Genomic DNA, 26,974 nt, shown 5'->3' with positions numbered 1-26,974 from the left:
GTAGATTTTTGGAAATTGTGAATCGATTCAGAATCTTAGAAAATAAGAATCATCTTAATCTTGCTTTCTCTCATGTTTTCTTTGTCTAATGTTTTAAACGAGGAAATGTGTGTTACAATAACCCAGTCAGGTGAGATGTCCCAACAGGACACGGCCTCACTCCACGTCCACCCAAATGAATCCATTCATTACGGCACGCAGCCAATCCTAAAGAGACATAAAGCCTATAAATAAAGCTGTGCTCACAATGCTAGTGACCTTATGATATTATGTGAACTCCGCTGCATGATGATCTAAATCAGCAAAGAAAAGCATGTTCAAACAGCTGACATGGCCAAGAGGCATTTTGGATATGTACGTGTGTGTGTGTGTTTGTGTGTGTTTGCGTATGCGCGGGCATATCTGTGTGTGTGTGTGTGTGTGTGTGTGTGTGTGTGTGTGTGTGTGTGTGTGTGTGTGTGTGTGTGTGTGTGTGTGTGTGTGTGTGTGTGTGTGTGTGTGTGTGTGTGTGTGTGTGTGTGTGTGTGTGTGTGTGTGTGTGGTGTGTGTGTGTGTGTGCTCATACGCAGGGCAGGCAGATGTTTAACAAACTGCACACTAATGAACAGTGGTCATTCTGTGTGTGAGAGGCCCAACAACAGATAACAGTGGTCCCTTTACAAAGCTTCAGAACAGACTGATACAGTACAGTAGTGCACATTATTGAGTGCTGCCCTCCTTGCATATAGCCTCAATTGGTTTTAAATTAAATCTGCACAGACAATAAATCCCAAATCTGACACACGATATCGCCTCTGTTAAAAAGAAATGAATAAACACTTGAAAAGGGTGGTGTGAAATCAAACTCCTCTCTGTAAGGCCGGTCATAAGGGATCCACGCTTGTTTGCACAGGGCCTCATGTTTTCTCTACAGCGTCATTCAGCCCCGGTGGACAAACAACAAACCGACCAGCCGCCTTAAGAAGTCCTTAATTACTCAAATCAAGAAAAATACTGACAATTAGTGGCTGCGGGGTTCCTCAAATAAACGCTTCTTCCTTGACACTTCGGCGTAATTACATTCCTTTCTATCTCTTTTTAATTTTAGCAACGGACTGAGCCACGCATATTTGAGGGAACGGGAGATATGGCGGTGTAATAAGCCAGGGAGGGATAGAGATACATCTCTCACCGCCACATGAGAGAGCGTGGAGGCCCAGGGATCTGAGCACATCTGTGAGGCAGAAACACACCAAGAGAAATCTTTTTTTTCTCTCTCCCTCTCTTCCCTAATCTGTTTCTTTGTCTGTGTGTGTCTTTTTCACTATGTGCTAAATGTTTCTCACAATCATTTTCAGCTTGGGCTGCTGTTCATGTGGGTTCACGCGCAGCTGAAGGAGATTCACAGCTCTTTAGTGCAGCGGCAGATATTTCACACTCTGGTTATGCAGATGGGATGCAGCCCTACTACCAGACGCAAAGAAAACACCAAAGGGAATCAGAGAAAGCAGTTGTTCCCTTTTGAAATAAACTCTTTATGAACTTTAGGGAGTGTGACCAATCCCACACCATTAGACATTTCTTGTTTGATGCCAGCCATGTTAAGCGCACACTGTGTTTACCTGTGATATTCTCCTGCTTTGGGATTATTCCTTGCAAGGGTGCAGATAAACAATCCTCGTCCCGGGGCGATGCCACACCCACGTGGGGACGCGCCCTCCGTGGGTGCTGATGGTGGGTGCGCGAGTGCAAGGAGGACGTGGAAAGGGGTGATGCGAGGGGGGAGGAGGGAGGCCTGTCCAGAGGTTTGTCCATACAGAGGCTCCCGTGGCACTGCCTCCGTTTGTGTTCGATGAACAGCAGGATGTCAGCCAGGGGGAAGCGGGAGTGGCACTGGCCGCAGGTCAGCAGGTCCTGGTCCCCTTTAAGGGGCTCACCCTGACCCAAACCCAGCCTGGGGGAGTTCTGAGAGTCTTCCTCCAGTAAAACACCTGACAGTGGCTCAGCTGCACGGAGAAATAAAAGAGAACACTGTGAGATATGGTTCAGAGAGAGCTGGTAAACACATGTGTCAGGAGAGGCAAACAAATAGTACATTGCTATAATGTCTTAAGACATCTACAGGAATCAGGTCAGGTTGTGTAAAAGTATTAGAGAAGAAGAAAGACAGCAGTACTTCGATAAGGACTGACATGTTCAGCTCGCAGGCAGCAGCCAAACGATTAAGTTGCTTGACCCTCTTTATTGTGCTGCCAATCTCGCGTTTTTAATGAACCTAACACCTCTGAGAATCAAAAAATAGATTCTAATTTGAGTTCAAGATGATTGGACCCCATTTCGTTAAAAGTGCTGGGATCTCGTGAACCAAGGTTAGACATTGAGGGGTTGGATGTGGAGTAGGTCCCTGAAGTACCGGCAGAGAGAGAGAAGAGAGAAAAGAGAGCATTTTAAAAGAAGTAATCTAGCCACACGGTAAAGGACATTGGGCGCCCCGACTGGGATGTTGAGATAAGATGTGATGAATTCTCGCCGCCTAATTCAACCTTTAATTCCGTGTCGGGTCAGACGAGAAGGTGGCGAGGGACTACGCAGGATAGGCCCTGTTACCTGTATGTTTGGCTGCATTAAAGATGAGCGAATGTTTGCCCCTTTTTACTCAGGCTTATCTTAACCAGCTTATGCCACGGAAATATAGGCCCGGGTGTGTGAGGCTGGGTGAAGTGGAAAGATTTTCTTCAAACCAAATCATCTCATTTTGATGCAACGCCAGAGTGATGTGAATAACTTTGAAAACTATAAATATAATCATGTTTTGCAGACATTTGACTTGAATTTAAAGCAGTTTAGGTGTCCCACTGGAGTGGGTCTGTTTCACTATCAGGAAAATGATTAGGCCTACTTGTTTTGCCATTTTAGATTTGAATGGCTCCGTGTTATAACAGCTGAGTAATAGTTTCATTTTAGGGATTTTTTCTTTCATTGTCATTTTCACTTAATGGGTTAGGGTTAGATATATAATAAAGTATTCCTTTGCTTTGTCACAGCGCAACATTGCCAAAAAACAAGATTATGTAAATGTTGTCTCAAGTGTTTTGTTTTAAAAAAATATATATTTGTACGCAAAAATGAAGAACTCAAACGATATGGGTTAGAGCTTCAAATATAAATTATAAAGGCTTGATACAATTCTATATATCTGTGTTCATTTGTAGATTTGTTTTAATAGAAACACAACTGCTGGGCTTTAAACACTGTTTGCGTGCATCCCCTTCTAATATAATTTAGGTTCCACCTACAACACACACGAGAATTACAAGCTATATAAAATATAAAAAGCACTTATTTCTGCTAAAACGATGCTCTGCATGTGCTTGGTCAAGCAGCATCACAGGGATAAAGTGGATCAAGTTCAAGTTCATAGTGGACTGTACACAGGACTACAATCACATTGCGCCCCCCACTGGCAAACCTTTTGACAATTACCCCCCTCAAATGAAGGCATGCATGTTGCGAGAGCATAATTGGTTTCCATCGAAATGGGAAAACAGCATGCAGATACACATTTACGACAAAAATAATAAGGGAGAAAATGAACACAGGAGCTCCTGATCTCCACTTAACTTTAAATATTTTTGGAGACGTCTCGTTAGTGTGATAGTATTATGTGAATGGAGCCGTTCCTGCTGAATAACAGAGGTGTTGTGGGAAATAATTATCCGGCAAATATAAGATCCTGTCAAGCAATTGATGCCCTGCAATGATATCACACACGCGCGTAAAATCCACTTCCCTGATTTCCTCTCCACATAGTTGCAAAACAATATCGCGCACGGACATTCAGGTGGATTTAACATATAACAACAATAAACTGCGGCGTTAAAAACAAGCAGCAGATGTGCGGAATTGTGACACATAAACTATATTCCGTGTATTACGCACACGAGGTATCCGCTGCTATGTGGACAAGTGGGCATGTAAACACCACTTTCCCGTGTCCAAAGCAGCTCTAACCTCTGCAAATACATCCTAACTAGCAACAGACAAACGTGCGTTGATGTGGTGGAATCGCTTCTCGTGCTTCAGCTGAAAACTTGCAGGAGGAACGGCAGCAGCAGGCTCGCGCTGCGTCCGTATAGGCAAAGGTCTCTGGCCATAAAGCCCATGCATGCCCTTTAATGGCGAAAGAAACCTTGAAGGCAGCGTTATACAACACGGTAAACCAATACAAGTTAAAGCTCTCTGTCACGTTGTTTGAAAACTTCCACCAGATGATCCCGAAATATATTTCAAATATGTTTTGGACATTTCACTCCGGACAGCGGTGTGTGTGTCTGTGTGTCCGGACCACCTATTCAAATTCCCCCGAGGAAGTTGCCCTGTGCAAGGAAAACAAGAGGTGGCTCGCTAACAGCTAAATGAAGTCAAAATGAATGTCCACTTACGCGAAAACTCCCGTTTGCTCAAGTGCTGGGGTTTGCCTTGCTTTCGGCGAGACATGTTGCTTTAGTGGCGGCTTTTCAGCTGAGTTCACATTGGGAAATCCGTCCCTACAAAGGTAGACTCCAAATGAAATATCTTCATTGATGCGTCTGACATCCAAATAGGAGGAAAAAAAAGAAAAGGAAAAGAAAAGATGAACTGCAGATCACACAGAGGGTGAGACGTTGCGCGCTACGGGCTGCTGTGCGGACCTCTTCATGACTTTTTTGCAAAGAGAGAGTGATGGGGGTACGGCGATACCCCCCTGAGCTGCAAGTTCAAGTGCGGACGTGACGTTCCTGCGAACTTGAACGTCAGGAGATGGACGGACTGAGACAGAGAAAACATGGGCAGGGCAAAGCCGGCCAGTGGGAGGGGGACAAGGCGTAATAAAAACCAATGGACACTCATTATGGACTACCTATGGAAGGAGGGGGAAGAGAGAGAGAGGAGAGACCCCGGAGACACCAATGGACAGAGGGGATCAAGGGGGCTGGGCTAAGGGAGAGAGGGAGAGCGAGAGAGGGGGAGAGAGAGAGAGAGATTGGAGGAAGTACAGGAGCAGCAGAAAGCTCGTGGAGCAAAGGAGGATCAACCCAGCTTTACTGACACATATTTAATATAGTTTATTCTTATTTTCAGGCTGGGATACATTTCTGGTGGTCAAGTGTTTCCCGTGGATTAAGTGTTTCCCATGGTTAAAAAAATGTATATAGAGCAACCTGACCAACATTAATTTGAATATTTTAAAGGAATTTTAACAATAAAGTTGTACTGATATATGTGCTAATATTTATACTATTGACAGCTGTATTTTGATATGTTTAATTGTTAGTTTGATAGGCAGTAGGAAATATTTGTGTTTGTCGATTGTTACGTGTGAACCTGACTGCAGATGAAGAGCAGATTGTAGCTATAATATGGCACAAGCATCTTTTCCCTCTTTGAGATGTATGCATTGTTATGCATGGTCCTTGCTCAATAAAGACCCAACAAATATCTAATATTAATATGTTTTCAATTTTATCAAAAATGATTACATAAAGTATTTAAATTATTTGTATTATTATGTATTGATGTGACAGGAAGAGACCTTTTAATTTCAATGTTTTTATTTGTTGTAAACTGTGTTTAATTTGTGAGATCAAAGCTTTCTATATAAGCGATTTAGGGCTGCAAGTAATTATCTTTATTTTCCAAAATATGTCTATGCCAGTAATTCAAAGTCTAATGGAAAAACCTAAATATACTCAGTTTAATGGGATATACAAGTGATGAAAACAGGACATTTCCATATTTAAGAGGCTGGAAAAATCATTTCAGACACATTTCTGCCTGAAAAATTACCTTTATAAATTCAAAACATTAATAGATTGTCAAAGTATTAAACAATCATTTATTTAGTCAATCGATTAATGGATATCTGAACACATTTTCTATAAGAGAACCAAACAGTGTCTCTATATGTTAGAGAGAGGATCTACTTACTTTGATATTTGAACACAATGCAATTGTAAACAATTGGTTTCCTTAATGCAAGAGAGGGAGATAAGAAGATCAAATTAATATTAATAAAATATAAGTATCAACTAATAAATAATGTACCAAAAAACTGGATTTTAGCCTACAGCCTCCGATGCATTTTGATTTAAAGGCTACCATATAATGATGTAACTCCTTTAACACAGTGTTGAATCAGTTATCTATGCATAAACAATACACCTTACTCTATATTCAAAGTGAAACACTGATTGGTTTCCTCTGCTTATTTTTATGTTTTTATATCAGACAGTCTTTATGGATGGATAAGCAGACACATTTCTGATCTGAGCACAACGCTATTCCTTAAGTTCACTCTTTAGCCTTATGGGGTCATGAGGGAGAAAACACACTGCTGGAAGTTACTGCATAATATGTAATAATATTGGGGTATTATGTGTAGAATTTGTATCAAACTATTTATCATATCCGGTTTAGTTTTTTATAGTTTTGTTCTGATTTGTATAGCCTTACAGGAGCAGTCAGTAAAGTCTTCTGGATTTACAATCACATGCAACCAGGCAAATTATGTGACATTTGTAACTTAAAGAGTAAACTAATTATAACAAAGATATGTGAATATTTCTTGGAATTCCACTGCTGTCGTGAATGTGTTTTATTTGTTTGCATACCACAAAGCATGATGTTTTTATCCTTCAGGGACACCACTGAGGATTAATGCACCAATGAAGGGTGGCTGCACTCTAAACGATAGGCTAATAACTCCTGTGTAATGGAACCTCAACAGGGGTATTTAGCGCAAACAATGAATGTCAGATAGTAGATTATGTATGGCTCATATGGACCATGTTGTTAGAGTTATATAAACTACGCAAACAACCAAAAATAACCTTAACAAAATGATTTTATTTCTTCAGGTTTGGAAACATACCACAAACTTATTTTGACAAATTCATAACCGATAACATTTGAGTCACAGTGGTATCCCTATGATTAACATGAAAAAGTCAGGATTTGTTGAAATTCTAATTAATATCATGGAAAATGTATGTTTTAGGGTGAGTTTTAACAATTTAGGTTGTTGCTTATAAAGCCTCTTCCAAGATCTTCACTTCCCAGCTCAATACTTTGGCGCCATCTAGTTTTTTTATAGGAGAATACTTTAGCAAAAAACAATATTATACTATACTATTATACTTAATACCATACTGTCAATAAAACTACAGAAAAAGCATTTTATTAAAATCTAAACGTTTTTTATAATAACAATAATACTTTCTATATTTTACCATCATAAAGTGCATGTTCATGCTTAGTAATGTATAAACAATCTATAAAAGGATAATTCACAACGAATGAGGTCAACAATAGCAGCACATACAAAACAGATATGCGTTATATAATCATAAAAGGAGAACATAAAATGAGAATATTATAATGTGAATTACACATGTATATACCAATTGAAACAAAATAAAATCTATAATTTTCCCAAGGTTTTTACTTCTTTGTTGTTTAATAAACTGAATAATAGACAATTCAGTGATAGACAAAGGGGAAAACTTAGTGATTGTAAAAACAAAACACACATATAGAATAATGAGATAAATCAGATATTCAAAAGAGTAATAATCTGGATTATTATTATAACAAATATTATCTCTTAGATTATTAGGCAGAATCAGCCCTCATCAAAAAGTAGCTAAGAAATTCAACAATAGATAAAACCATGATTCAGAGATGGATAACTGCCGTCTAACTGTCGAACTGTCTCAAGCAGGATGCATTAAGGGTCAATAGTGAGTTAGCGAATCAGAAATGAATCTGACTTCCTGGTTCATTTGTTGTTGTTTTTGAAGCTGAGTCATGTCAAGTCTTGTAATAAACAATGAAGAACTGAAGTAGTGATCTTCAAAACAGAAAAAATGCTGAATAGTGCAATTAGTAGAAAAAAGACCCTGTTTTTTTCGAGCACCATTTTCTGGATTATCATAGATTCAAAGATTCAAGATTTCAAAAGCTTTATTGTCCTATTCACAGTAGCTAGAGTGTAATGGCAATGCAAATGTCCCAGGCTCTTCCAACAATGGATTATAAATATATAAGACATGGACAAGACAAAATAATCAAACAAAAAAAATTGTGCAAGACAAAACCGAGTAGCTATAACATTGTGAGATTAAGATTATTTTACAAGACATATTGACCTCATTAGCTAAGAAATACTTTGATCTATACCATATGAGGCCATTATTATTATTCACTGAATTCTCCAAAACCCAGCATTACTCATCAAATATGAGCAAGGTCGGGAGGCTTACTTTAAAGATGTTATCCGTTACAATTACTAGTTACCTGTAAAAATGTTTAATCAGTAACCTAATCTGAATATCATAATATAAAAGCAATGTAACCTGGTTACTTTCCTAAATATCAAATGCAATCCAAATAAAAACAAGAGAAAATGAATATCAATGAGATGTGTATCATGTAATTGTAAGACAACTGAACAATGTGACCTTAGAAAAGAAGATATTTAGTATAAAAAAGTAAGGTAAACTTGCCTTTCATTAAGCACATTCAGGCAGCAGGAGTATAGTTTCACTCTTACAGATCTGATCCTTTTACAACAAACACACTATGATCTTTTTAGGTTTCTAATAACATTATAATCCTGCTAGTAATCCCCCATTTTTAGAAATGTAACAGTAGTCTGACTACGTCTTTTTCTAATGTAACTGTAAGGGAATATAGTTACTTTTTTGCTGTAATCCTGAAACTCCCCAAGCCTGGCAACATACATATGTAAAAGACATAAAACAATTACACACAAAAAGTACCAAAGAGTAGGAATACTCTTTTACAAGTAAAAGTCCAGAATACAAAATGTTACTCAAGTAAAATTACAAAAGTATTGGCATCAAAATATACTTAAAGTACCCAAAAGTAAAAGTAGGCATTATGCAGATTGGTCCATTTCAGGAAAATATATTTATATGTTTTCATTATAATTATTGATCATTAAAGTGTTATCAAAGATGGTAAAGGTGCAGCTCGTTTGAATGACTTTGTATACTGCAAGGTAGATTGTGAATAAAAGTAGGCTACATGATTTACCTCTGAATTGTCGTGGAGTAGAAGTACAAAGCAGCAGGAAATGGAAATACTCAAGTAAATATAAGTATTACTCAAAAATGTAGTAAATGTACTTAGTTACTTCCCACCTCTGCTAAGGTTAATTGACATAATTAGCCCTCGTTAGCTGGGAAATTCTTATGAGTCTATATGTGTTTGGCAAAATCACTGCATTCTCCAAAACCAAGTATTACTCATCAAATATGGGCCACTCACAGTTTGCTGTCAGTATTACATAACCTCCCGATCTCCTCCTATGTGAGTGCACAGCGCCACCGTGAGGCCAAGACGCGGGTCTGCCGCAGAACAGGGCTGGGCGGCGGGGTGAGGATCAGCAGCAGCTCTCCATAACCCTCCACACATCGGATGCTGATCGTCCGTGGAGCCGCACCTGGTGAGTGACATGTCTAATCCTCCGTTTGTTTGTTTTCCTGCGATGCGCTCAGCTGTTTAAGGATGGATGGAGACGCTTCACAAAGAGCATCGCTGTGTTTGTGCGACAAGCCTTATTAGGCTCTATCCGTCGTCCATAACCGGGGAGCCTCGGCTGCACAAACAGCCTCTATAACCTGATTTACAAAAACACGTGATAAGTGTTGTCGTGAATCTGTCTAAATTAGCCTCTATTGGGCTTAAAGAGCACACGGACATGACAGTGAACGCCAAGGATCGATAGGCTTTAGTCGGTAATAAGAATTAAAGGAAGACAAAGTGTCGATATACATTTATGAATATCATTATGTGCGGTGTCTTTGTATAATATTATTCTAAGGCGTTATGTATTTCTGGGACGGTTTCGATATGATACGGCTCCATGATAAGCGCTGGGCCTAACTGGGCTAATTTGCAGGCTTGTCATTGGCCGACTGTAACCCATTCATGCACGCTTGGCGTGTTGTCATTTGCCGATTTATAGCTGTATATTCGTGTGTGGTCAAGCGTCTAAAAGTGAAACATGGGCCACTAGAAGCCACGCCACTGAAAGGGTTAACATGACCAGAAGGGGGTGGGGGGTGTCTGTCAGGTCCCATTGGGATCGAGTTGATGCACAAAAATGAGCCCCAGATATGACAACGTGTGCGTAATTACATCCCACTAACATACTCACCTATCCATTCAGAGCGTGAGTCAGCAGGGCCTGATGGTGCTCCTGCAGAGGGAGGACCGGCTGTTGCCTCAGAGAAAAGAGCTGTTGTCTGACAATCATATGAGAGAGCATCAGGGGAAGCAGAGATGTGTATTGCTGTCTTTGTCTTTAATGTCTATTTCTCCCCCACTTCCTGTCTCCTTTTGGCCATTGTGAGCTCATACAGACTTCCAGCATCCAATTAAAATAGCTGTCCTAATGCACATGTGCCGTAAATTCAATCTGCATGGATGCCTTTCTGACCTTTACCCCACTCCACTTTAATACAGCATCTTTATTTGACGTACACTGACAAGATTTTATTGATTGATCTGTAAGAATGAGTCCATCCACAAAGAGAATAACTTGTGCTTTAAAGGGGCCCTATTATGCTTTTGGGGGTTATCCCTCTCCTTTTTTGTGCATGAAAATGGTCTGCAAAGGCTAAAATCCCTGTGTAAGCCAAACCGACAAATTAGTCGACTTATCTACTAAGAAGGAGCAGCCGTATGAAATGTATTAGGATGTCTAAAATCTTCAAACAGTGTCTCGCTTTTATACACCTAAAGTTGTTCTTTCATGTTGTTTGCTGCTCTCCACACAGAGATGTGTCAGTGTCCTCAGGTGGTTCCCAAAATAGCTACAGTACATGATACGACACATGCACACAATATGTTTATTTTCTGTGATTATATAAAGCAGCGTGCCTCCTTCACGCCTGTAAGAACTTGTAATTGTATCGATCAAAGCATTATTCACAAATGGATGACTGCCGTCTAACTGTTCCTGTCTCCAGCAGGATGCATTAAGGGTCAAAGGTGAGCTAGCGAGGCAGAGATGAGTCTGACTTCCTGGTTCCTGGTGAGCGGCGGGGGCACGCGCCATCGCCTGCCCCGGGAGATGATCTTCGTGGGGAGGGACGACTGTGAGCTCATGCTGCAGGTGAGGCTGTCATATCTCCATCCAGGCTGGATTATTATCTGAAGCACTGAGATTAGCGTGGACAGTGATTGACTGGATTTTGTGTGATTTAGTCTCGCAGTGTGGACAAGCAGCACGCTGTCATCAACTATGAGCCCAACGCAGACGAGCATAAAGTGAAGGACCTGGGCAGCTTAAACGGGGTGAGTGTTTTATGTTTCTACTATCCTGTGTTTTACAGCTTCATCTACCTACTGCATAAAAGAGAAGCAATCTCTGAAATAGTAAGAGGCACACTATGTTTAACCAGAATCTGTATGAATCTCTACATACTGTATGTCATTTATCTGAATATAGTACACTGACACTAGAAGGCTGTTTCCACAATATGGTGTAGTTTTCCCGTTACTCACTGTAAATCTGACTCAATCATGGTTCAATGTGTGATTTACACAAGTGTGATGTGGAAGCGAGAAGCCTCCATTGCACTCCCAAAAAAAAAAACTGTTACAAATTAACAGGGTTTCTCAATGACAATGGTAAAATAAAAGGAGAATTAGACAAAAGATTACCAAAGAAAAACGATAATAATTAGACAAAACCAAATGTGAAAGAAAAAAATTATAATCAATCAGTAAGACCAAAAATCAGGGGGTCATACTCTAAAGAGAGCATGATGTGAAAAAAAAACAATAAAAAAAGAAACAATAAATGATAATATAACAAATATCTTCAATGTAGTAAAGTACAAAACTTGTGTCCGATTTGCCAAAAAAGGACGGATAAGCTTTATGCTCTCATAACACAAACAGGCATTGCTTTTGCCAAATTACAGTATAAAAAAACAACGATTCAAACATATTGCAAAATATACAGAATTCTGACCAAGCAGGAGATCCAAACTTTTACATTTGGTTGTGATTCAGTACCCAGTCCTTAACATAACCCCTTTCTGTTTTTGTCTACAGACATTTGTCAATGACGTCAGAATACAGGAGCAGATCTACGTCACTCTGAAAGTTGATGACAAGTTGAGGTTTGGATACGATATCCTTTGAATCTTTTGTATGTGTCCATCCCGGTGACACACAGGACAAGGTCAGTGGACCCGGACGACACTGTAACTTTATCTGCTCTTGAATAGCTGTGAATGCTCATTGCAATCTGCCTGCTGCATAATAGATAAAGCTATCCGTGCATGGTTCTCACCCCTGCAAAGAGTTCTTTCACCTTAACCTGCCTCACATACCAACCTGTTCACCGTGCTTCGAGGACAGATGCATATTCCGGAGGAGGCCCTCAAGGTTAGACAGCACCTCATGCATGTTCATGTGTCAATGTACAGTAACAGCGTGAAAGACCTGCTCAAAACAGTGCAGCCAGAAGGCCCTTACATTTTTACGTCACTGTGTAAAAAAAACCCTGAAAGGAGTGGATTTTAGTTAGAGAGCAAAACGTTGTGCTGAACCAGGCAAAAATATTTTAATAATAGAGTGATGAATCTGCAGCTTCAGAATCATCACAGCAAACTGCCCAGGTAGCTGAAAAGGAATAGGATTTCATCTTAATGAGGAAGAGATGCAGTAATATTCCGGACGTATCCTCAATGATATGCAACATGCAAGTGTTCTTAAATATCCAATAAAATAAAATCTGGCTTATCACATCCGTCAGCATGAGAAGTTCAGCAGCCAGCTGCAGCTCAACCAGAGGAAACCTCCGGAGAAGGAAGCGTGTAAATCTGAGGCCAAACCCTCCAAGGCAGCAGCAGCAGAGGGTGGGGGGGCCGCCGCCGCCACCGCCGCCATGCCTTCTGAAGCCAGCAGGGTGGAGGACAAGACGCCAGGTGAGAAGAGCAAATCAATGACACAGATCTCAGTGTTCAGAAGCCACTTTCACAAATGTACAGGAGACTTAGGATATCATATCGATGGGCGCTGTGGGCAAGAGGGTTTCAATGTTAACAAGTACAATTGAGTCATTTATTTGTCCAATGACTATTTTTTTACTTCCATAACATTATGTCATCACTATGTTACCATTGTGCTTCAATTGGCTAGCGCTCCAACACATTGTACGTGATAGGCTAAGGGGCGGGAGCAGGACATTTCTAAGCGGTTGACCAATCACAACAGAGCCTGCTAGTTAACCAATCAGAGCAGACTGGGCTCTGGTTTCAGACAAAGGGTTAAAAGAGTTGCTGCAGCACAGGCAGTATGAGGAAAATAAAGACCTTTTTGAACTTTAAAGCATGTTAACATGTCCCAGTAGAGGCACACAATACAAATAGGAAACGTGAAGATGGGCATAATAGGAGCCCTTTAAATCTGTATTAAATGTTTTAGTTGTGTAAAATGTACCCATCTCATTCCATCATTCAACTGATGTGTTTCTTTTGCCAGGGGACGTCTCAGTGTTACACAAAATCACGCCTCTCTATGGCCAGCCTGCCTGGTGGGGAGATGAAGAAGCTAAGAACCGGCAACCAGGCAGGCCAGAGGAGAAGACCTCAGATCGGAAGCGAGAGAAAGCTGAAACAGGTGTTTAAATAACTCTAAAACCAAACGATAAAATGTGTTGAAATATCTCTATTTTACGCTCCTTTAAGTCTTCCTTTAATGGATGAATCTTTAGTTTATTCCCTTAGCAGTGCTAAACATCCCTTATATATCCTCTTTATTTCGGTCAGACACCAAGAAGAGTGCAGAGGCCCCAAAATCGGCCCCACAAGCCGTTTCTAATCAGGAGCCCAGCTACTTTGAGATCCCAACCAAGGACACTGCCTCGGCAGGTAAAGTGAGTGGTGAAGCCCCCTCACGAGATCAAGATGCTTCTTCTGCCGCAGATCCAGGCCATGGCCACGCCTCCTTCACCATTGACTTTGACCCAATGGCAGCAGGTAAAGTGAGCACCAAAGATCGGGTTGCGAAGGTCGGACCGGAGACCAGGCCCCGACCCAAAAGGGGTGTCGGGGAGGAGCTGAGTCCACTTCAGACCGCCATGGTGGCTGCAGAGGTTAAGGTCGCTGACTGGCTGGCCCAAAACGAGCTGCCATTGGCTCTTAAAGAAACGGTTGCAGAGGAGGATGGGGAAAGTGTGAAGAGTGATGTGCCTGTGCAACTGAAGAGCCTCAAAGGTGGGTATGGGCAGCCATTTGGCCGAGGTGGGAAGTAGTGGAGTACAAATACTTTGTTACTGTACTTAAGTACATTTTTCTGGTATCAGTCATTTACTCCACGACTTTTTACTTTTACTTCTCACATTTGCATAACAGGTTCGTTACTTTAGTTTTAATTTGTGTTTGGTGGCATGATCATTATTATTTAGAGTCATTGCGTGCTTGTGTATTTTAACACGATCCGTGTATCCATCATTTCCTGGTCTTCTCTAAACAAGAGCCACCAATGAAAAAATAAAAACGTGGTTCAGCATCGAAACATTCATTTGCTAACAATGACATTATTGTTCTATTAATATAAAGGGAGGCCAGTTACTCTAAAAAAAAGATAGTAGTTACTTACTTTTACTTGAGTAAAGAAGTTTAGTCAGTACTTCTACTTTTACCAGAGTATTTTTAAACATGAGTATCTACTTCTATTTGAGTAAAGGATGTGTGTACTTTTGCCATCTCTGCCATTTGCCATGTGTCTACAATATAATAATTCAGCCTAAGCCTCTTTTTTACCCTCCTTTACATTTCGTCCCATAACCTTGTTTACCCCTCCCATGCCAGGCAGTAAACATGAGGACGGTACACAGAGTGACTCAGAGAACGCACTTGGAGGCAAAGGCAGGGCCACAACAATGGAGGAGCGCTCGTGGGGGCTTTGGGGCGGGATGAAGATCAGAGAAGGTCGAGCTAACGTACCGGAGGGGCTCTTCGCAGAGGAGGACAGTCCGGCTCGCCGTCGCAAGTCTTCAATTTCTAAAGCAGCGTGTGGATTCGTAGAGAGGCGACGCGTAGAGGCAACACATCAGCAGGGCGGACGCGATGAGGGCTATCACCATGGAGATGACTACAGTGACAGGGGGACCTATACCATTGAGCTGGAGAATGGAGATCAGGAAGAGGAAGAGGCAAGGAAAATGATAGACAAGGTGAAAAGAAAGGGTCAGGATACTGGTTTAGGGTTTTATTTTAATGACTATCTTATTTGTGTCTTTAGATTTATCCTAAATTAACCAAAATTACCGTTAGATGATATTTGCTAACATTAATTAAATTAAATAAACATACATTTTCAAAACACTTGTAATACAAATGATTAACGTGTTAATGTGAGAAATCAGCTAGGGAATTTTAATATCAACAAGGTACTTTCTTTACCCAATACATCTGAAGTGTCTTGCAAAATACATTTTACAACATATATTGTCGATATTCTTATGATACGTTTTATTTCTAATACTTTGTAAAATATTATTCTCCAAAAAACATTGCAAAAATAGATTGAAATTTGTTTTGGGCTATTGACAATATTTGTAGATTTTTGGATTTATTACGCTCTGTGAAAAAATGTTGACCCTTACAACACCTAAGGAAACGCTGAATTTGCATATTCAAATATACAATAACACTGGGCATACACTTTCTGACCTTTTCATGTGTGTATGTTGCAGGTGTTTGGTGTGGATGAGCAGGAGGGTGGGTGTGTGTCCAGGCTGGGGGGTGCTGACCAAAGAGAGGGGCTCACCTCCCAGAGGTCTGGTGGAGACAGAGGGAAGCATGGACGCATGGAGACAGAGGTGCAACAACTGAAAGCTTTCAAATTCAACCGAAAAAGTTGTCATGTCTCCAAACACAGTGAATTATAATAATTATTCTCGTGTATCTTTCATGCTGTACAGGTACTGTCTGAGGAACTGATGGTGGGCGGTCCTCGCTGGGTCTCGCAGTGGGCTACTCTGGCTGCCAGTCACATCAGGACAGACCCTGAGGGATCCGGAGGGGAGAGTCACATCATGGCCACAGAGGACAGAGGTACTTATCTAAAATCTAAATGGAAAAGACAGAAATAATTCAGTTTGTCAATTTATTTCAAATTGAAGTTACGTGTGTGTGTGTCTTTAACCCACCGCTAATGGATCAAACACACACTTAAAAACATACATTTTTAAGCATTATAAATCAAAGATTTCCAGACAATTCATTAAAGGATACATCTAGTGCTCCTTTTCACGTTCATACTTGTATTTTGGGTTTTACTAGAAGAGGATGCTTATTGTTAAAGTAACACGTTTTTTTTTCTTGCACTGTCTATCTGACATTAATTGACCCGTGGTATGAAACGCTCCGTTTCAGTGCCTGTCTCTGTAAGCCAACCTCACAAAAAAGATAAAGAAATGAAGATGGCGCCGGTGATGATGGCTGCCGTGTCTTTGGCTCCTCTCCTCTTGCACTGTTGTATCTGTTTTATTTGTTTTATGTCCAATATATATTCATGTTGCACTGTTGGAGGAGCCTGACTTAAGTTTTTCTTTGCCATATTTACATTGTTGCTACTGTGCACATGACAATAAAGCCTTGAATGGAAAATGGAAAAAGGCAAAATCTGCTCTGATTGGTTTGTGGCAAAAAGGTTAGTTCTAGCAATTGATAAGGATAGGAGCGGTATAATGTAAAGAGATTTTTTTGTTATCAAGGCGCCACCCACAACCCACAACTGGGTGGTTTTATTTCACATATTGTGTGTTAGTGGGCACTCCATATCCGATTAATATATTTGCATAATCACTGTTTTCGTTTTTCATAATATGTCCCCTTTAAAGTATGAAGAACATGAAGATTCTGTTGAATTTGGTAGAAAACAACAGTTTTATCAAACTCTTGGAGCCAATGCATCTTTTCTTCTAGCATACCCCCCACCATTGATATGTAATTCCCATCTTTCCAAGAATCCTCTTTACTAATAAAAGTGTTTTCTGTCTCTCAGCTGAAATAAGTGAGTCCAGCCACTCGGCCTCATTTGCCTCGTCTGGCTACACAGAGCGTAAGAGGAGAACCCTGCCCCAGCTGCCAGGTGAGGAGCTGGTCCTGGGAAGGAGGACCCCTGGCGCGGGCCTTCGTACGGATATGGGGGAGAAACAGGACACAGAGCTACAGGAGAAGGAGAGCAATGAGGAGAAAATGTCCCGGGGAAGGAATCGAACAGGTCACTGCCCTGGTGGAGTGGGCAGTCACGGTGGCAGCCCTAGTCGCTCCTCTCCAGCCAAGTCACAGGACAGCGCTGGTGGGAGATCAGGCCAATCAGGTGTGTTGGCAATGCTCCCCCCTCGTCCATTAACCGGTGGGGAGAAGAGAATGGAGGAGGCACGGAAGAGGAAAAAGGAAGAGGAAAAGGCCAGGGAAAGTAGTGGCAAACCATTGTTTAGGCAGGAGAGTTTTACTGTGGATAAACCGAGTTCCAACCCCTCCATTGAGCTCCGACCTCGTATCCAAGCACTCACAGGCAGCAGAACTCAGATCAGGGAGGTCGGCCTTGAGAACACATCGCTGCAGAAAGACTCAGAAGCTGTGGCCGCCTTTTTAGAGGCGAATGTGTCAGACCAAGGTGATCCACCAAGTCAGTCCATCGAAGGCTCCTTGTCACCAGAGTCAGACGTTGACACGACCAGCACAGTAAGCCAGGCCGAAGGAGCGAGAAAAGTGATCCAGAAACGGCGGATTTTAGCAGGACAGCAAAGGGAGAGAACAATGGTGTGCTCATCTGGCAAAGGCCCGGCCGGGGGCCGAGAGACCCAGGACAGGAGGGTCAAGGCCAGGGCACCTGCACCTCCGAAGGCTAGTCGCCCCTGGGCCTCCCTGGACCTCACGGACGATGATGTCAATACCAACTCGCTCCTCTCCGACTCCCTGCCCAACACACAGGAATCTAAAAGCTCTACTACCAGAGCCCCGACTGGGAGCAAAACAGTGGGGGCTAGCACCAAGGCTAGTCGGGCTAAGGTCAGCCAGGCCCCAGCCTCTTCTGCAGCCAGTAAAAACACCAGTGGTCCCAAGCCGAGGCCCACCAGGGCGTCCCTGCTGAGGCGATCCCGGCATGGGGATTCCTCAGACACCGAACCTGCTGATTTCGACCGGATGTCGGTAGCTTCTGAGGCCTCCACAGCGAGTTCCACATCCAGGACAGGGATGGCAAGAAGGGGAATGTCCAGGATAGAGGCTCTGGCACAGCCTAGGAGGCAGAGAGTGAGCTCCCCGTCAGCCCAGAGCGACTCAGAGGCCACAGTGACAAGGGGCAGAGGTCTAGGATCCCGGAGTGTAGCAGGGGATTACTCCATCAGACAAGGACTCAGAGGGTCCAATTTGAGCTCAGTGTCTGGACCCAGGGCTCGGGCTAACAGCGCCTCCAAGCTACCTGATAAGAATAGAGGGACCGCTTCCTATGGACACATCCCACCTGCTTGTAAGTAGTAATGTTAATATTTCCATATGAAATCGTTTTATCTGATGCTTTTACTGTCTAAATAAGACGTCTAATACATCTAATAATCTGTCTCGAAGCCCTGAGAGGGAAATGAGAAAATATTTTATATAAGTCTGATCTTAGTAGTTTACAGTTTTCGTATAAATCTTTCAATAAAACACTGTACACTGCTGAGTAGTTGGGAAACATTGTACATCTAAAAGGGCCAGATATTTTTTCTCAGGAGTTGGAGATCAAAACAGAGCAAAAAGAAGAGCGAATATCGGATTTTTCAGTTTGCCAGAAACTCTTAATGAATGCTAACGTTGCTCAGTGCGTGGATAGGCGACTGTATGCTTACATGTTTGCCTTATAAACCTGACTGTTGCATTTACAGCACATTTGAAGCCCCGTCTAAACTAAACTTCCGCTCTATCCAAACATTAGCTGGCACTCGGTGGCGCCGCGTGCCTGTGGATTATGCTTCCACCTCAGAGGACGAGTATGGCTCCAACCGGCACCTTTCCAAGCAGAGCCAAACACGGCCATTCCCTTCCACTCGGGTAGCCCAGCTAGGAGGCTCCGCCCCCGCCACTCCTAGTCCTACAGGTCTGTCTGCTCTGAGGCAGCAGTCCAAGGAGCAGGACGAGTATATGAGAGACTGGACAGCACACAGCGAGGAAATAGCCAGGTACGTGGGTGGGAGTGAGAAGTACTCCAGAGTAGTAAGGGAACACTGATGAGTCATGATAACATTTTTAAAACATGATTCTTCTGCTCCAAGTTATTCCTGTTATTACTTGTTGTTATTTGATTTGATTTTGTCGATATTGAAAATAATTCATTTCCGTGCGATCTGATATAAAAAGGTATCACTTTTAATTTATTAATTTTGTATTCTGTTCTTGCACATATCATATTCTATTTACATGTATATAGACTTTTTGCACTCTTTTTTATTTTGTATTTTATTATATATGTTGTGTTGTTGGAGGAGCTCAGGTCAGAAGAATGTAATACCATGTCTACACTGTAGCTATGTGTATATGACAATAAAAACTTTGAACACTGAAATTGAACAATTTGAACAATGGGGATTTCAAGTTTTTGATTATTCATCAGGATCAGCCAGGACCTAGCCAAAGACCTCGCCATGCTTGCCAGAGAAATTCATGATGTGGCCGGAGAGATCGACTCAGTCAGCCCTGCAGCCACCGACCCTGGAGCTATGGTAGTCAAAACTGTATGCAATTATTTCTATCTGATTAGATAACTACAAAAATATCAAGATTTGTATTACATTTCTGCTGCACAGGTGGAGGAGCGTGTGTTTGATGACAGCTTGGATCAGAGTGGTGCTTCTGCAGAGCACAGCGGCATTGTGGGAACCAACGGGCGCTCTGTGGAGCTTCGACCCCGAGGCTCTGGTGGACAGAGCTCACGCTCCATCCGCAGACAGACATGGAATAGAGATGACGTGAGTCGCTCTTTTGATATCAAACACAATTCTGCTGTGAGGCAATCTGCATGACATAGGGATATCGAAGAGTTTGAATTATCACAGATTTTTCTCATTCAAATCTGTATTTCAAGTATGGAGAAACATTGGAATTTAATGTACAATATGTGTTACTGTGAAATCGGCTGTCGGAAAATGTAAACATTAACTATATTTCCACCTCAATGCCTATTTACTTTTCGAGCATACTTTATGTTTGGTACAGAATTGTGTTGCAGAACAATAAAGTCACTCTGTACCACAGCATGCCACTAGAGGGAGCTCCATATCTCCAACAGCAGATACCTTTGAACAAATATCTGCTTAAAACTGGACCAAAAGCTACTAGTTTAGCCAATGAGAAAGAATACTTTGCAGAACGCATGATAAGTAATAGCTAAAATTAGGTTCAATTTAACAAAATCATTTAAAAGACTGCTTTATATTTCTTGCTTTATCTGCTTTGATTGTTTGCCTTTGTTAAAAATGTATTGGTTTTTTTCATCATGTTTCAGTCGGTGCTGGACAGTTTACTACTAACATCGGTCTCTCAGCTTTCAGCGAGAATACGTCAGTCTGTTGATAAAACAGCCTACAAAATAAGGTACATTAAATAAATATACAGACATTTGTGAAAAGAAAAAAGAAATTTTTTGTTACGGTTTAATGGTTTCTACATTTGAGATTAGAACGGTCAAATGCTGGATTAATTGGAAGTCAAGATTGTCGCTTAAAATCTGTTTTTGTGTATAGGGTCTGCGACTAACAATTGTTTTTATCATGGTTTAATTTGATGACTATTTTATAGATAATTTAATTATCATTTGGTCTATAAAATCAAGGCAAGATAATGAAACATTTGAAAAGTTTCTTAGTTTCTCAAAATCCAAGGTGCTTTCCTCAAATGTCTTGTTTTGTCAGTCCAAGGCATAAAGACATTCAATTGAATATGTCATACAAGGACAGAGGAGAAAACTACATTAAAGTGGTTTAACACTTACATTTCTTGCAATATTTGCATGAAAATGCATTCTTTATTATTAAATGTATTTTTCATGTTGATGAACTACTGAATTAGAGTTGAAGTTTTGAATTTAAATCTGGTTTTAATGATAAAATTGTTCTTACAAATTCACACGTGCAGAAAAGGATTGTTAAAATAGAAACCCTTTAAATCAGGTGTTAAGATCTTGTCTGTGTTTGATGTTGGAACTAGGCCAAGCAATCTGTTTGAGTGGCACATCACAAAGGTTTACTCTGACAACCGGCTACATGTCTCATTATAACAACTCAAAGGGAGACAACTCAAAGGCCTTCTTTCATTCCTACAATACACAGACAATGATTGAAACAGTCAACTCATACTTATATAAAGAAGCACATTTAACATATTCATGTATTTTACTTTCATCTATTTCCATACCAACTTGGCCTCCAGGATCCTCTTCAAGGATAAAGAAAGAAAATGGGAAGAGATTGAGAACAAACTGCAGGAAGAGCGCGACTCCTTACTACTCAAGAGCTCCAACAAGGTGATGTCCCCTCAAACAATGTCTGTTTTATTTGCTGAAGGCTGGGGAACTATGCAGGACAGTAATACTTCTAGGCACGTAGCAGTTTGCCTTTAAAGATGGCAATACCTTTCAGTCCAACTTTTACCAGACTGAAATACCTCTATTGGATGGCCATAAAATTAGGTTCAGACGTTAATGCTTCCCTCAGGTTGAATTTTAATTACAACAGTGATCCTTCAACCTTTCCTCTAGCATCAGCAGGACAACATTTCATTTTGTCGTTTTATATTGGTTTCTACAAAAGTAAGGACATTTCTATCAGCCTCAGCTGTACTTGGGATACATTGCTAATAAAAACAAGTTTGCATGCTACCACAAAACCAAAATGGTGAACATGCTAAAAAACATACCTACTAAATCAGGAAGTTTACATATTTGTTGTAACCATGTCAGCATGCTAACGTTAGCATACCAAAATGCTTCCCCTAAAATGTTTTTTATACACTTTTTATCATTTATGAAATATCAAAATGGGTGAATGTTTTACTGTGTGTGTTTGTCAAAACAGATTTTTTTTCTCAAAAAATATTCAAGATGGATTATCCTTGCATAGCATTTTGTGCTGAGTCACCTCTAAGGGCTTCCATAGATTGAAATCATAACTCAAATCTGAATGTATGCTATGTATAACTATGTATTTATGATATAACATTAAACAGAGAAACTACTGCACATATTAAAGGTTGCCATAATTTTATATTAACTGGCTGGCAATAGCTCTTTAGAAAAGGGTCACAGAAAAAGTGTAATTATGTTTCTGCATGGATACACATTAGATAGCGTGTGATACATATTTTTGGTGAAGAACACAAAAAAGTGGCACAAGTAACAGTTAACACAGCTAACTTTATACGAAAAATATCTGCACATCCAAAATGTCTGCAAGTGGGAAGAAGTGCAATTTGTGGTTTGACTGTGAGGCATTATGATACATTCATCAGACACATTTCAGGGGAGTGTAATCAGCAGAGTGTTTGCTTTTTGGCACTAGTTGAGCATAAATTATTACAAGAAGAGAGAGTGAAATGTAATTTGAAAAAGCTACTCTAATGAATAACTTTGCTATGGATATTGCTTATGTTTTTTTTGTTATCCATTAGCTTTTGAAATGGTGATATTATTGCTATACAGTTTAACTCCACTCTTTCTGTTTCCTTTGCAGTCATACACAGTACAATATCTGATTACTTACCGAAGCAGTCACAGTGACAGTATAACAGCTTTTCTGGAGGATCAAATCAAAGACAGACACACACATGCCATTTAGATAACCATGCAAAACTTTTTTTGTAGCACACAAAATATGGTTGTTTATTTTGATATAGAAAAAATAATTACAGGCTGTAGCAGTAGCAAAAAGTTAGAGTCTACAAATCTCACACCTCTCTCGAGGGCAGGGTCATAAATCATACAAGCCTGTCCTCATGTGAACCCCTGAAGAGATATGTCTATCCACCTAACAGTCACATTGCTCATAAAGCATTACTGAGCAAATACACGGCACAGCTCCAAACCTATTCCTGCAGTGTCGAGCAGATGAATGGAGTTGATTTACTTTATGTATGAACTTTCACTTATTAAATCACATCAACCAATTAAAAGCTTTTCTTTATTTCCACTTAACAGGAGCTTTCAACCATCATTCAAGACCTGAGGAGAGTGGAAAGACAAATGCTCGGTATGGATGTGATGCTTTCCTGTAGTATTTATTACACTGCCACACGTCAAATTACAAGTGTATTTTGTACTGTGTTAAAGGAATACTATGCCAACAAAATTACAAGATACAGTTACTGTGTTTCCAAGAGAAAATAAATGATTGCATGCCCCCATAGAGAACGAAGAATCTAAAAAGTGAGTTTGATACATTTAGTTAGACTGGGATTAGACAACAGCAAAATTGATATGTTTTAAAAGTAAGGTTTAGTGAAAATGTATTTGTTGGGAAGAAGTTGGTATATTACTGGTCAGTTTTTGTAACAGAAGGCCAGTTATTTATATACAAAACCATCCTTTTTTTGTTGAATCATTCTTTTAAATGTAAGCATATTATTGATTATATTTCAAACGTTGCTTTTTGGACAGTAATTGACATGATGGTGGATCCTGATGGCACCCTGGATGCCCTGTCCAATATGGGCGTGACCAGTCCTTTGGCTGACCAGAAGGCGAGCCCGGGGGCTCAGCAGGGGGCGGCCGTGTTGCACCCTGAAGTTGGAGCACCCTCCAGCACACTCTCCAGGCCAGAGGGACGGACCACTGAATCCTGCGAACCTTAACACCACGGAGAGGTGGCAGAGCGAGAACAAGGGCTCCGTCAGAGCCCTAGATCCTACACTGATACAACAAGGACATATATAAGAATGCATCCTTTATGTTCGACATATCCTGAAAGTGTGGGGTTAGAATTATTGTAACAAGTGTATCGTTTGAGACAAAGGAGGAAAGAGAAGGAGAAAGATGCCTATTCTGTGGGAGAGCCACACTGCCCTGTCTGTCAATCAAAGTGACTTGTGATTGAACTTTTACAAAAAAGCTATGTGAGATATACAGTATGAAACACAACAGTACTATTTGTTGGGCTAATGAAGAAGATGTAACATACAGTGACCCATCTGGGATCTGTGTTGCTTTTCATTCTTACAATCCATTATCTACGGAAGCCCTGAGAAACAAAAAGGGAAAACAAATGTTTTGCCGTGATAACCTTTCTAAATTCATAAAAAAGTATCTTTCTCTATCTGTAAAACAGGTAGGGAATAACATTTATGAGTAAGATATTTTTTCTTTGTTGTTGTTTACTATTTTCTGTGAAAAGTTTTGCCAGGTGAATTTAATTTTTTTTTTGTCAAGAAACATTTTCAAAACATTTTTAACCTAGGAAACATTATCCTAGATTTTTTTAATACAGGAAAGAAAAATACTTTTTTTCTCATTTGCATCTTTGGGCTTCCGTACATATTCTTTTAAATATTTGAAAAAAGGATACATGTAAATGAAGACAGGGTTTTATGTTGTAATTTCCCCCCCCCCCCCCCCCCCCCCCCAAATCCTGATAAAATCGTATCACTGCTTCTTTTCCAAGCCTTCAAATCTTGCGGTTTGAATCAAAAGCTGACTTAATGCCAATGCAGAGCCTATGAAGGGGCAGAGGTGTCACAAAAGGAAGAGTGTGTGAAACTGTTTTTCTACCCAGCCATAGGTTATTTATATTCATTAATATAATGTTGCAATTGTAATCCCCAAACCTGCCTCAGTAATGATTTTCCATCAGAAAAGAGCAGCTTTTGCTAGGAAAAGAACTGGGTATGTACAGTATGTACTAGGGGTGCACCAAATGGGAAATTCTTGGCCGAAACCGATACCGAAAATAGGAAACAGTTGGCCGAAAAAAAATGATTAATAGAAGTATATATATATAGAAATATATAGAAATATATATATATAGAAATATATATATATAGAAATATATATATATAATGTATACATTTTTTACCAATGTTGTTCAGCTACCTGATTATGGAAAAATACATGATTATGGCAAAACTTAACTTAAATAATAATCACTATTATGGGTCCATAAAACATTTATTCAGCACTTTTGAATGCATACAGTACATTAATTCCAAGTCAAGTGCATTTTCTTTTCTCTGTAGGATAACTACAACAAAGTGCATTCAGAACAAAGCCAAGGTGCTTTAAAACTGCATAAACATCTAGGCCAGTAGGCCTACATCAAAATAGTGTAAATAAAGACTGTAACAGCCAGGCCTTCAACAACAACAAATGCACCTATAAGTTTGGTAACCTAACGTGTTGTTGTGATGACGTAATCAAAACGCGGCGACAAGCACGGCGCGCGACCATGCTCGCGGCTGGCTCACAGCCAACATGTCTGCCGCTTGGAGATATTTCAAAATATCAGAGAGAGAGGCGCGGATTGCGATTTGTAAAACGTGTTCAGCTGACATTTCTCGAGGGGGTGTAACTGCAAAGACTTTCACCACTTCGGGATTACTCCACCACTTGAAATCAAAACACCCGGACAAATATGCGGAGTATGATCAACGTAACCCTGTTCTCTGACATTTGGTGATATGTTTTCGAAAGCCGAAAGGGCCTTTTTAACCATTTTCGGCCGATAATTTTCGGTGGCCGAATATTCGGTGCATCCCTAGTATGTACCAATGTTAGTTATAGTTGAATCAGAAACTCTCATCCATGCCTTTCTTTTTCCTAAGGCGATGTCATTTGAAACCAGTATCAAATATAGACCGTGTATGTTAATAAACAAAACTATTAAATCAAATGTAGCTCCCAGAAAGGTTTTCCTCTTCCAAATGTATTTTTTGTCACAAGTGCCCTGGATCAAACAATCATTATATTTGGAGATGAAAGATGCCAGTGTATAGGAGATGGTGTTGTTTTGCACATTACAAAGCTGTTATATGGACATATTCATCTCTGAGGGAACAGGACATGACGTGCCCCTGTGGCGCTTCTTTTTCATGCCCCTCAACCAAAAACTAAACAGGGTGAAAGCCAGCTGCCTGTGGATGAACAGATTGTCAAATTATTTCTGATAATGATGCGTTTAAACCAGCGTAGACAAAGTCCTGCAGCTTTTTTATTGTTACCGATGCAATGGAAGGATGGACAGTATAATGGTTTTCCAATGTCTTGCCTCATACCAATGTTTACACATGAATGTAACCCGAGAACTGTTGAAACATTTTAGCCAAAACAACTTGAATAAATATTCATATCTACATTTTGTGCTCAGCACCTACTGATCTTTGTCTTTTATTCTTTTTGAGCATTTGGAGAATCTTTAATTTTGATGTTTTGTATGACGTTTTTTTCTTTTCTTTGTAATGATGTCAGGTCACATGTTGACCTGGCTATACCTGTGTATTGTTTGTCTTATTTCCAATAAAATGCATGATTATCATGAGCTGTTTTATTTTTTCCACATCAATTATACTGCAGCGAAAGATTATAGTGTTATTCAAAGTGGTGCTTACATAGTTTTCGGTGAAAGTTACTGCGCTCAGTTTTTAAAGAACTTGCTACTGTTGGCACTCCTGTTTCACAAGTGTAAGTGATTTGTCAGTATATTTGAAATGACTAGGTTAGCTATTTTAGCTAGCTAGCTTACAGTAATAATGATATCGGAAGACAGTGCCGCCCCTCCCTACACGCAGATCCCGCAGACTGCGTGGGGCCTCATCTTATGCGCAAATGCGGCACAATTACGAGCGCCACAGTTTCCCCGCAGCGAGGCTCCGGCGTTAACAGTTTATGCAGTGCTTTTAGTAAATGTTGTGTATGTTTTGTGTAGTTAGTGAAGTTGTTT

At 40.5% G+C, this 26,974-nt stretch overlaps 2 protein-coding genes across 4 annotated transcripts in view; one reads left to right on the top strand and one right to left on the bottom strand.

Moving 5' to 3' along the window:
• Nucleotides 1-4,793, bottom strand: part of LOC307030887 (B-cell lymphoma/leukemia 11A-like) — a 35,567-nt gene extending 30,774 nt beyond the window's left edge. Inside the window, exons 1-2 of the mRNA XM_079667518.1 lie at nucleotides 4,422-4,793; nucleotides 1,602-1,985 (exon numbers count right to left, since the gene is read on the bottom strand). Coding sequence (XP_079523644.1) covers nucleotides 1,602-1,985; nucleotides 4,422-4,476 — 439 coding nt within the window. The 5' untranslated portion in view covers nucleotides 4,477-4,793. The remainder of the gene's footprint in view (nucleotides 1-1,601; nucleotides 1,986-4,421) is intronic.
• Nucleotides 4,794-9,382: 4,589 nt separating this feature from the next.
• cep170ab (centrosomal protein 170Ab) lies at nucleotides 9,383-26,572 on the top strand. Of its 3 annotated transcripts, none has more exons than XM_079667512.1 (19): nucleotides 9,383-9,487; nucleotides 11,019-11,161; nucleotides 11,254-11,343; nucleotides 12,109-12,190; nucleotides 12,389-12,444; nucleotides 12,815-12,986; nucleotides 13,543-13,680; nucleotides 13,830-14,276; nucleotides 14,874-15,238; nucleotides 15,761-15,886; nucleotides 15,989-16,121; nucleotides 17,074-18,546; nucleotides 18,994-19,237; nucleotides 19,669-19,777; nucleotides 19,862-20,023; nucleotides 20,560-20,648; nucleotides 21,483-21,576; nucleotides 23,245-23,296; nucleotides 23,704-26,572. In XM_079667512.1, the coding sequence occupies exons 2-19, from the start codon at nucleotides 11,057-11,059 to the stop codon at nucleotides 23,895-23,897; spliced, it is 4,131 nt and encodes a 1,376-aa protein (XP_079523638.1). In that variant the 5' UTR covers nucleotides 9,383-9,487; nucleotides 11,019-11,056; the 3' UTR covers nucleotides 23,898-26,572. The 3 variants fall into 3 exon arrangements, with proteins under 3 accessions (XP_079523638.1, XP_079523639.1, XP_079523637.1); XM_079667513.1 differs by having other exon boundaries at nucleotides 9,392-9,487; nucleotides 11,016-11,161; nucleotides 14,874-15,217; XM_079667511.1 differs by having other exon boundaries at nucleotides 9,392-9,487; nucleotides 11,016-11,161.
• Nucleotides 26,573-26,974: the final 402 nt, after the last annotated feature.

Source organism: Notothenia rossii (assembly GCF_949606895.1).
Source record: "Notothenia rossii genome assembly, chromosome: 1".
NCBI lineage: Eukaryota > Metazoa > Chordata > Actinopteri > Perciformes > Nototheniidae > Notothenia > Notothenia rossii.
The sequence above is the reverse complement of the archived record's forward strand: the minus strand, read 5'-3'. Positions and strand labels throughout refer to the sequence as shown.

What these genes read in the sequence shown, in the direction of transcription:
- cep170ab (XM_079667512.1), top strand. Translation starts at nt 11,057, where the DNA reads ATGAGTCTGACTTCCTGGTTCCTGGTGAGCGGCGGGGGCACGCGCCAT. An exon ending in ACTGTGAGCTCATGCTGCAG is followed by an intron (nt 11,162 to 11,253) that starts GTGAGGCTGTCA and finishes TGTGTGATTTAG; the next exon opens with TCTCGCAGTGTGGACAAGCA. An exon ending in ATGGACGCATGGAGACAGAG is followed by an intron (nt 15,887 to 15,988) that starts GTGCAACAACTG and finishes CATGCTGTACAG; the next exon opens with GTACTGTCTGAGGAACTGAT.